The 10,941-nt window shown below is 45.3% G+C and overlaps 1 protein-coding gene across 1 annotated transcript; it reads right to left on the bottom strand.

The window, feature by feature from the left end:
• Positions 1-4,277: 4,277 nt before the first annotated feature.
• Positions 4,278-10,521, bottom strand: LOC119770499. Its single transcript, XM_038265496.1, has 4 exons — positions 7,101-10,521; positions 5,951-7,045; positions 5,188-5,895; positions 4,278-5,120 (listed from the first exon to the last, which is right to left on the bottom strand). Exons 3-4 carry the CDS (start codon positions 5,332-5,334, stop codon positions 4,710-4,712), a joined length of 558 nt encoding a protein of 185 aa, XP_038121424.1. The 5' UTR covers positions 5,335-5,895; positions 5,951-7,045; positions 7,101-10,521; the 3' UTR covers positions 4,278-4,709.
• Positions 10,522-10,941: the final 420 nt, after the last annotated feature.

Below are 10,941 nucleotides of genomic sequence, written 5' to 3'. Positions count from 1 at the left end.
AAGTGGGAGGATCAAGCGAAATATCTTGGACTTGCTTTTGACAAAAACCTTACTTACAAGGATCACATTGAAAGTATCCAGGTTAAATGTAACAAATATATTAAATGTTTGTATCCCCTTATAAACAGGAATTCTAGATTTTGTCTCAAGAATAAACTGTTAATTTATAAACAAATTTTCAGACCTGCCATGCTTTATGCAGTGCCGATCTGGACAAGCTGTTGCTTAACCAGGAAGAAAAAACTTCAGAGGATTCAGAACAAAATTCTGAAAATGATTCTGAAACTTCCTCCCTGGTTCAGCACCAGTGAACTTCATCAATTAGCCGAAGTTGACACTTTGGATGTTATGTCCAATAAGATAATTGATGCATTTCGACAAAAATCATTGCAGTCTTCAGCTGCATTGATCCGCTCTTTATATAGTTTATAAGTTAGTTTTAAGGTATCCCTTTTCCCTTTTGTACATGTAGGACCTCCTACATTTGAAATCACTGAATAGCGAAAGCTACAATATTTCATGAATAAATGAAAGTTGCTAGTATTTAAAATTGAGGTGAAAAGTCATCGATTGTGATTGGACACTCAATATTATTTTAACTGAATGAATGTACATGGAAGAGAAAATCTAAATAAAAAAATAAAAAAAAAATCGGAAGGCACTTGATGGTTGAGTTCGTATCGTCTATTCCGTAACACATTTATGAATTAAATGATTATATAATTAAAAATCAGACTACGCTATCATTGCAGCATTGCGTTTAACACCTCATTCTATAAATAAACATTATTTGGCTTTATCTTTCCACAGCCGGCTGTCTAAGATTAAACCATTTCATTAAAAATTTAACAACAGTTAAACGGGAAATGTCTCATCCGCAGCATCCGATTGTATGCCTTGAGAATAACATATAATACCTTTCAACAAACACTATGATTTTGGGTCGCATAATCATCTTCTATGATGAATCCTGACCAAACACCCTATCATACCCCACATTTTAAGGTTCCTGGCGCTCGTGGGGTGTAAGCACAGGGTAAACTAGCTGCCTTAGTAGCAACCTGCGCTAACTAACATTCCCGTCCCTTGAAATCGAGATCTACAAACTGACATGGCGGGCGCCGTTGGTGGCCAATGACTTTTACCTATTTGCAACTGATCTAGTTTTAGCAATCATGGTGTTTTATCTTTTCGGCGCATTCATACATGCTGTTGATAAGGAAACACCACTAGATCGTCAAAGCCTATGATCAGTACTGCTGACAGGATATTACGGTTCTGTTCAGCAACGGAGTGGCAACCATGGGTGATCTCTCATGCTCATGCTTATGCTCATTTTTATTCAGTTTTTTTTATTTGGTTGTAATTTAAGTACACTAATTAAATTATTTACATTAAACATTATTCAACCTACACCTAACATATTATCAAAGCGCAAAAATGAGCCCACGCGCTCGCTCACTCCCTTTCTCTCTCTTCTCTCTTCTTTCGTTCACTGCTCGCACGCAACGCTCGCGACATGTCGTGACAGGAATCGGCAGACAGACAGCTTTTGCGTTCGTGGCGGGCTGGTTTGTTAACGTTTTCGCGCAGTAGTTTTCCGCGGATAAATTGTAGTCCTCGAATCACCGCTGGTTTTCAGTACGTTCTGTGGTCGCGGGAGTGTGTGTTCGTGGCGTTCGGGAGCCGCGATATATTGTGGTTAAGTGATTGCTTTTGTTTTGGTGGCTGGGGGCGAAGAAAAGTTCCGCTCAATGTAAGCGGATGCAAGGAATGTTCAAGCCAAGCAGCTGTTCCCAGAAGAGGAATCCTCTTGTCCTCAATGTCACTTGTTCTCCTTCCTCCTCCTCCTCCTGCAGGTGCTGTCTTGACACGGAGCCACGCCGGAACGATTTCGGCGGATTTGACAGGACACGGGAGTTTTCGGTGGAGGAAAACACAGCTGGTTAAGTTTGTTTTGATTTTGTTTTCGCGAGTGCGCGATTGTGTGCGTGTGTGTGCGTGTGTGTGCGTGTGTGTGCGTGTGTGTTTGTTTACGTTTGACGTATTCTTGGTGAACGGGTGATTACAACTGGATGAAACTTTCTTGGTGTTTCCGGAGGGGGTCTCCCCGTGCCATACCTTCACACTTAGGAGACCCGGGAGGCGGAGTCTTGTCGCAAAAAGAACGATACACGCCTGTGGATCCGTTGACGAAACCGCAAGGTTTAAGAGGGCCACATTATAAGGTGTTACGTCGATTCCGTTCCGTTTTTTTGTAAAAAATAACAATAATTCAAAAACTAATACTCCAAATGGAACCACAAATAAAACAACAGAGACACAAGAATCTAAACACGCGGCTTCGCACCTTGAACAGAATTCGACATAAACACGATCACGAATACAGCACAAAAAGAACACCGCAAAAATCCATCTTCCCGGCACTGCTGCTCACACGATACTCTATAGTGAATTGATAAATACATATAAGCAGTAAATTAAAAGATAATTCCTGGAAGCTGAAATAAAAAATAATAAATAGTACAAATGCTCCAGATGGTTCCAATGCTGTTTATGTTAAGTCGTGAGTTAATAAGTTAATTAATCATTTATGGTATGGGAAAATGGTAGAATATTAGAAAAATAATATATGTTAAAAAGGAATGGTAGGATTATGGAAAATGAATAGGACGAGGAATGATATGTACATTAAAATAATTCATTTAGTGAATAGATAGATAGATTAAAATTTCAGATAAAGATTAGAGTATGGAAATGCATCGAAAATAAGTGAAGCTTTTTTTTTTTTAAAAAAAAGGGATAAATTCTAGAATTTGTCCCACATGTAAACATATAAACCACAATAGCTTATAGGACCTTAAAAAAAATAAATACATAAATAAAAAAAACTCTAGAATTGCTTAGCATGAGATACTAAGAGCAAGGCATAAGTATGGAAGGAATGTCGAGATGTTTAAAAGGGAAGGAAAGAGAACAGTAACATTAGTTTGAAGAATTAAAATATCCACTTTAAGACACTATCGATTTAATAAAGATTCAAACATTTATATTCAGATATCACTAGCTCTGCCACTTAGAAAAGTTTTGATGACTTACTAAAGAAAGAGAGATAGAGAGAGAGAGAGAGAAAAAAACCAGAGCAATATACTTTGAGAGAGCATGATTTTATTACTTAACGCAAATTGTTTCCCCCATAACCAAATATCCATACAAATTAAAAAAAAAGAAAAACCTGTAGCGTAACACAGCTTTCGACTTCCCCTCTCCTCAACTGCGTTGCGTAATAAAAGAACGCTCCAATGATAATCCATAGTCTAACAAGCTATCAAGATCCAAATAGAGTTCAAATTTCTTTTTTTTTTTCATTTTTCTCACAAAATTTGGCAAACACTAAACTAGATATTACTTTTTTCTTTAAATATTCCTTGCAAAGGTACAGCAGTAGAACAAAAGCAATTTTTGTTATTTTTGAGAATTTTTCAAACTGCTTGATTGTTTTATCTGTATTGACTATGTCTAAAAGTCTGCCAAAACACACATAAGGCAACACAGCTTAAGCTGACGTTTGGATGTTTTGTCCTTCTCTCATATCTCTCTCATCCGTGCAACCGAAAGTCACCAAAACAAATCAAACCGAGTGCGATGAATAAAACACTCATTTCAAATTTTATGAAAAAGAATGGAACACAAAGTTTAGGTAAATAACAGGAAAGCTCCCACCGGATTCTCTGGTTCAACCATCTGTTGACTTAGCTGGGCTGAAAATGCTGCATGCGGAATTATGCGTCTCCCAGAATCTGGAGCACATCTCCTGCAGCTAACTTGTTTTTTCTTTGCCTTTATGCTCTTCTTGCAGTCCTCGTTACATTTTTTTCCTGCCACTTTTTCACAATTCTTTTTGCGCTATCTCTTTCCTACACTGAGAGCGCTCGACAAGATTCCTTTTCTTTCACGCACTATTTTCAAATTGGCAAAATGCAGCCCCCCAGTAAGAAATACGGGGCCGATCGGGTCTGATCGTAAGAACGACGATCAGACCTACAGGGGCCGATGCGGGTCTGATTTTGAGACACGCATCAGACCCGAATCAAGGTATTTTGCACCCGAAACGTCAACCTGTCAAGGTTGTTCGAACATCGCAAGAGGCCTACGTGCAGGGGCGATGTAAGAACGACGTAATGGTGAAAAATCGGACGCGCATCAACCTCTTTTTTGTTCTCTTCTTCTTCTTTTTCTGTCATCTGTCATTGGATTTGTTTTGATTAAAACAGATATTTTCAAGTTTAAATATGTTTATTTTTGAAGTTACATGCAATTAGTTTAGTTGGTCTGTTTCAACACGAGTTCCTCGGTAGGACGGTCTTCGAGGAAGGGCTTTGGGTATAGCGGGACAGGTTCCGGTTGATCTGGACCTGGGAGAGTTCGTGTACCGGTCGTTCCGAGGGAACTTGCATGGCGGTGCAAGAACGTGGTCGTCCGGTGTGGCAGTTCCAGAATGAGCTTGCGGGGGAGTGGATTTCAAGGATCGTGCAAAAGTTCTGTTTGCTCTAAACCAAAACGCGTCTCCAACCCGTCGCTTCGGAAGGAACTTGCTAAGCCGCAGCCGTTCTTCGAGCAGGTTTCGGGCGGCATCAATCCGAGAGCGCTTGCAGTGCCATGGCCGCGTGCCGGTTGCGGACGGCGTTCCCGCGTGATTCTGCTTCTTGTTAGTCTTCTTGGCCAAGGTTTAATGCCGTTGCCGCCTGGTCCGAGTTGTTGCTGTTGTTGGGTTTTGTTGGCGAAGAACTGGGTCCCGCCGAGCTTGGAGCGCTGCAAAAGCTGCTGCTTCTGGAGTTCCCCCACCGATTTGTGGCGCTGGCGTTGGCGGTTGGCCGATTAGCTGCCACAGCTCGAGGACGTTGCAGAAATAGAGTATTCGTCCATCTTATCGCGGTAAATCCTGCCAGTGACCGCTCGAGCGTTCCGTCGTGTTCGTCCTCCTTGAATTGATGATTACTTTGATTCCCCTTCCGTAGACCGCTCCTGCGCCTATTGCGAGGTGGTCCTGGTGAGGACGGGCGGCAACGTTTCAGACCAGCATCGTGGCGTCTGAGTTGAAGTCCGGCTCGGTTCTGGTTCTGGAAAGAGTGGAAAGAAAAAAAAATTGAGGACGAATTATACAATATTTATTTTCCTGCTAAGTACCTTATCCATGCCATTGTGGTTCTCTTCCTTCTCCGAGCCGGGGAGTTGTGCATAGAGGAGTGTCTGGAACGACGGCAGGTTCGTTGAGCGGCACGGAATTGTCTGGCTGGTTCTTTTTGATTCCGATTCTTCTGTGGTTGGAGTCATCTTCGTGTGCCTAATGAAAGGTGTGGCTGGTCGGGACTCCGGGTCATTTTTTGGCACATAACTGTACTGGATGGTTCTTGATTTTCCGTCTTGAGAATGCTGAAGGGTTTACGTTGCTATCCACGAGGTTTATCCTGCCGTCGCACCGCTCTTCGACTATCGTAGACGGTGTCGTTGGCCTAGTTGATCCATCGCTGCAGGTTTACCGGTTGATTTCCACCGTAAGAAACTACCGGAGGTGGAGTGCCAGAAGAAATATAAAAAATAGGGTTTCTCGATGTACATACGCATCTTGAGTAGGGTTATGTTTTTGTTCTTCATGACTCCACGTAGCATTTCGCCGGCCGGTGCTGCTTTTGGCGTAACGGAAGTTTATAACAAGGCAGCTTCTACTTTCTCCTGTCAACAAGGCGGCACGCCTCAAATGGTTCCTCAGCTTTTTGATCATCTGTTGACATCCTGCGGGGTCGTCGAAAATTCAGCGCGTAACCTTTTTTCATTCCCGGGCCAACGTCCTGGTCGATGCACAGAACCCACTTTCTGGAGATTAAAAAAATTGACCTGGAAGAAGGAAAAATTAGTTCGGGTTGAGAAATGTGAAGAAAGGTTGTTTTACCTAAGCTCCCGCTGCACTGGTTTCGCTGCCATCTGCTCCTGGGCCAGCTCCAAGTGGTACAGTTGCAAGGCCAAAAAGATCCGACTCCTGCTTTGAATCCACAGCCCTGAAGTACCGGAAATAAGCACGTCCAAACGCATTGATTCAACTGCGGCGTTTACGGTCACCGTAGCCGCCCATCTTGATGGATGACTCCGGGCGCGGCTGCTGAAGCGATCGTCCTCCTCGGAGTTAATGTGACGCTTCATGATCTCCCGGGGACCATATCGCTGTCACCATCATCCCGGTCGCTACGATCAATTTCCCGACGAGGCTGCTGGCCCGCTTTAGTTCACCGCATCGGAGTGGGTTCGTTTCGCCGGTATCGGGGCAACCGCTCAGCAGCAGCACCATATTGACCACCAGACGGACATGAACTGGACGATGCGGAGGTTGAACTTTCTGGAACGCTTCTACACCGGAATGAGTAAATTGTTGACGTCCAAACTTGGAATAGAGTGCAGATGCGACAGCAAGCCACCTTCCGGCGGTCCACCGTCCCAGGCCTTAGTCATATTCACGCGCACTTCCTTCACATTGTTGGCCAGCTTCGAAGGCCCTTCTGCAGATTCTGGACGTTTCCGGACACCGACTTGCAAATCTCGACGGATGCATTTAGCTTTGTGATGTTTCCTGACTCATCGAAAGTGTTCTCTCGGAACTGGCGAGCCAGGTCGGAACGTTCGGATTATTGCGCGCTGACGCACTGTCCGAGACCTCACGAAAATGTTTTGCACGAAGCCGCGGACTACCTATCTGGGCAGCTTCCGAAGCGGCACGCAACGACTGTTCCGTTTCAAGATTAGTTTTGGCGTTTGCTGTTATCGCCTTCTTTGGTGTTCCGGGCCCGATGGAAGTGCCCTGGTAAATCGATCTACGTCGCTGGGCATCTTCTTGAAAAGTTTTTCGTGCGCGGCCATCTAGACCCCGCGTGGCCTAACGATGTTGGTCGCTCTCGGAGGTTGTTCTTGGTGGCGTTGAAACGTCTGGTCCACCAGGTTTCAGTAGAGCTGTCGTTTTATGTCCAATTGGTGCTTCAAATGATTCTGCTCTCGACTAGAAAAGCGGAAAGTTGTTGAGGGTTGGAACATTTCAAAAATTACTTAATTACCTGTGCTCCTTAAACCGGTAACGCTACCGCCGGCTGCTCCGTGACCACCTTCCGTTGGCAGTACCACAGTCGCGTTTGCCACTGATTTCATGAACGTTTTCCGGAACCGGAATCATCCAGCTGGGTAGTTTCGGGGGACTCTGCCGGCGGGATCGGTTCAGCAGGTGGTGGGTGCAGCCATATCCTCGCGACTCGTCGGCTTGAAGGACTTGTTCCACTTGCTTATCAGTTGCTTAATCCATTTTGCTGCCTGCTAGGCCAGTTCCTGCTGTTCGGTGGGCAGCACTGGGAGAATGGCCTTGAGGTAGACTGGCTTAGGCGTGGCTGATTCCCCCGACCGGAACATGACCACCTTGTTGTAGCCGGCTGGGATTGCTTTCGAAGCGATTGACAGTAGCCAAATTCTCCACTTCCGCAGATTGCTCCTGCGTCAAATGCGAGGTGGTCCCGGTGAGGACAGACCATTGTCGTAACGTTTTAGACCAGCATCATGGCGTCCGGTTCGGTTCTGGAAAGAGTGGAAAGAAAAAAAAAACAATTTTGTGGAGTTTTACAATATTTTTTTTCCTTCTAAGTACCTTATCCATGCCATTGTGGTTCTCCTCCTTCTCCGAGCTGTCGAGTTGTGCATCAATGAGTGTCTGGAACGGCGGCAGGTGTGTTGAACGGCACGAAATTTTGCGCTTCTGATGGTGAGGCTGGTTCTTTCTGGAAGCCGGCGTTCCGGTTCTTTTTAGGTTGGAGCTTGGATTGGAGTAATCTTTAGTCGGGTATGTGATCATATTATAAAAGATCTTTGAATTTACCAGTTCTTGCCGGACAAGGCGTTCCAAACCGTCGTCCACCTCCTCTTCCAACTTGACCACTTCGACGTCCTTACGTCCTGGTGCCATTCTGCTCCAGCTCATTCTCCTTCTTCGACTAGCTGAACCTGGTCTCTGGTTCCTCCACGACCTGCTCGACCAAGGATTCCACCGTGCACGGTAGATTCGGTGAGTCGGAGATTTCTGTTCGCATCCGACGATTTGTGCTCCTTGGTCAGCGTTTGTTTGCCCAGGTGGGTCAGTTTCGCCTCCGAATACGTGAGGTTATTGTTGGTTTCCTGTTTTGTATGGAGGGGAAATATAGCTGGTGACCATCGTTGGTGAAATTTGTGCACTTGAAGCGGCTGAGTTTTTCGGTTTGTTTGTACTCGATCCGCTTCACCAAACTTACGTTGCTCAGCTAATAACTTATTTCCAGCGCTAGCTTAGGTAGGAGTTGCCTTGCCTGTGTACCTCGCCGGTTCAAAGACGACCTGTTGATTAAATGCAATCATTTTTCCACTTATAATTCAATTCTAATTAATCTCCCGTGGGACCATGTCACCGCGGTTACAACCATACCAATCGCCACGATCCATTTCCCGACGCTGCTGCTGGCCCACTGGATGATTCCTCCCGACGCAACTTGAGACGTTCTTTGGTCTAGGCATCAAGTCCACGACCTCCGACGCCGGCGTGGCCATTTTGTTGCGAGGCAGGTGGCCGTTGACTGATGGTCGATGGTGGGCCGCTAAACGGCAACCTCCGGTCGAACGGAGCCGCCACCGACGAAGAGTCCTGCCGGTGTTCGTCGTGATATCAGTGCTGGTCTCGCTGCTGTAAGTGGCCAACCTTGAAGGTTGCGTTTGTTCGCGATGTCAGCGACCGCCACCTCCTCCGTACGATTCACGATATTTACCGCCCGACTGCGTCGGCAGTTTGGTCCATAAAATTGATGATGATATGCACCGCCCGAGACGAAGCTCGGTAGCATAGTTAGTTTTGTATCCGCCTCCGCCCACAATGTTGTTTCGCATTCCACGATTGTCCCGGTCGTCGTTCATCGGTCCCGACAAAGGTGGACCGTTCGGCGGAGGCGATTCGGAACTTCCACCTGCGCCTCCGCTGCCACGAAACATGAACGGTGGCATCAGCGCACGGAGCTCGCTGCTGTTGAGGACCCAAGCCTGCTATAGAGGGACGCCACCGGAGTCGGCGATTTTAATGTCTGTAGTTTTGCGGAGGAAATGCGTTGGACCGCTTGTGATGGACATGTACGTGGATCGGTCTTCGTCAACTGAACCTCGTGGGGCATCTCACCAGTCGCTCTGAGGGCACTTGGAGCTGGAACTGTCCCTCGAACTTGTTCCGAACAGTATCCCATCCGAGGGCTTTTGCACGGTGGCGACCGTCCGTCGGGCCTGATCCTTGCAGTTTGCCTCCTTGGCCTTGCTGATACTGTTGCCCTAAAATTGAAAAAGTAGAAAAGAAGTTTAAAGCAAATGAAAAAAAGACAAACTGTAATTTACCTTTAAAATTCACTCCCTACCAACAAGGCGACAATCACCGGGTGTTTGTTGGCCTGCCAATTCCACCTATAACTGCGCCTAACTTTCGTGATTTAGCAAACAGGAGCAAACGTGCACCGCACGCTGTTCTTTTTTCGTTTGACACTTTGACAGAACTGCCGAAAAATTCGCAAACATGAAGGAGCGAGATAGCATGCTTAGTGAAACTTCGATGAAAATACAAAGCATGCTTTCTCTTTTACTCTAACGCGCTGCATACAGTTCATCGAAATTTTCAAAAAACATCGTTGCCTTACAAAACATCGTGGGTTTACGGACTTTTGATCTGGGCCTCTCCTTCCCACTTTCATCGCACCACTGTGAGAAGAAAAACATCGCACAACAAGTTGTCATTGGACTTGCATCCGGAGGGCGTAGCATCAGCCCAGCTTTGCAGCAAATATATTTTTTCGAAAAAATCCGTTTTTTCTGTATTTGATACATTTTTCCACTAAAACTCCACTCAAAAATGCATTGCCTATGACTTAATCACTACATTTAACATGAATATCGATGAAAACACACACAAACGCAATAAATAATCCCGATTTGAGGACCGAAGCAGATCGCGTGCACTCGCGTTCATGTTATCTCGACAGTTGTTAAACCTCAAGAATTGAGATTTAACGATGTTCACCTTAATTTTAGCATAAATGCTGAAATAGTTGACTAGTTCAAGGGCCGTGTCAAACTCATGGTCGTTTCGGATGAGCATGTTGATGTCGTCTGCATATGCAATTACTTTGACGAAGCAATTGCTTATCAAGCACCCATCAACACACGCATATAGCATGCGTATCAGTGGTTCAATATACAAACAGAATAGTGCCATACTCAATAGGGACGTGGCGTTACATCGTGCTGCCACCTGGTTTTTTTTAAGTGCAAGAGTGTAAAAGTGCTGAGTCATCGTCTAAAAATAGACGGCGTCCTATCTCGCCCAGCAAAATTAGGTCGATAAAGTAGTCGGTTTCGATGAGCAAAAGTGGAAAACGTGGTCTAAAAATAGCGATGCCATCTCCCTATGGACAGCCTTGACGTACTGAGCTGTTGATAGGAAAAAAATCAGTGAAAACAGGGCTGCGGAGTCGGGTCATATTTTAAACGACTCCGACTCCGACTCAGACTCCGACTCCGACTCCGGCTTTCTCAGACTACCCGACTCCGACTCCGGCTCCGGCTCCGGCTCCGGCTTTCAACAAATGGTTGGCTCCGACTCCGACTCCGACTCCGGCCAACCATCTCTAGCCGACTCCGACTCCGACTCCGACTCCAGCTTTCAACAAATGGTTGGCTCCGACTCCGACTCCGACTCCACATATTTTTTAATGTTTCAAAAGTTAGTCAACTATTATCAGTTAATTATTTTTAAAACATTGATAAATAAAATTATTTAAATACTCTCTAAGCGTCATGTTTTTCTCAAGAAAAATAAGTTCGAATCACAAAACGAAAAAAAAAGTTTCTAGG

Source organism: Culex quinquefasciatus, chromosome 3 (assembly GCF_015732765.1).
Source record: "Culex quinquefasciatus strain JHB chromosome 3, VPISU_Cqui_1.0_pri_paternal, whole genome shotgun sequence".
In the NCBI taxonomy this organism is placed as follows: domain Eukaryota; kingdom Metazoa; phylum Arthropoda; class Insecta; order Diptera; family Culicidae; genus Culex; species Culex quinquefasciatus.
This window is presented reverse-complemented; position numbering and strand designations above follow the sequence as displayed.

Excerpts from the sequence above, each read along its gene's own strand:
- LOC119770499 (XM_038265496.1), bottom strand. The coding sequence starts at position 5,334 with ATGACTCCAACCACAGAAGAATCGGAATCAAAAAGAACCAGCCAGACA. Across the intron at positions 5,121-5,187 it reads ACCACAATGGCATGGATAAG|AACCAGAACCGAGCCGGACT; the intron begins GTACTTAGCAGG and ends CACTCTTTCCAG.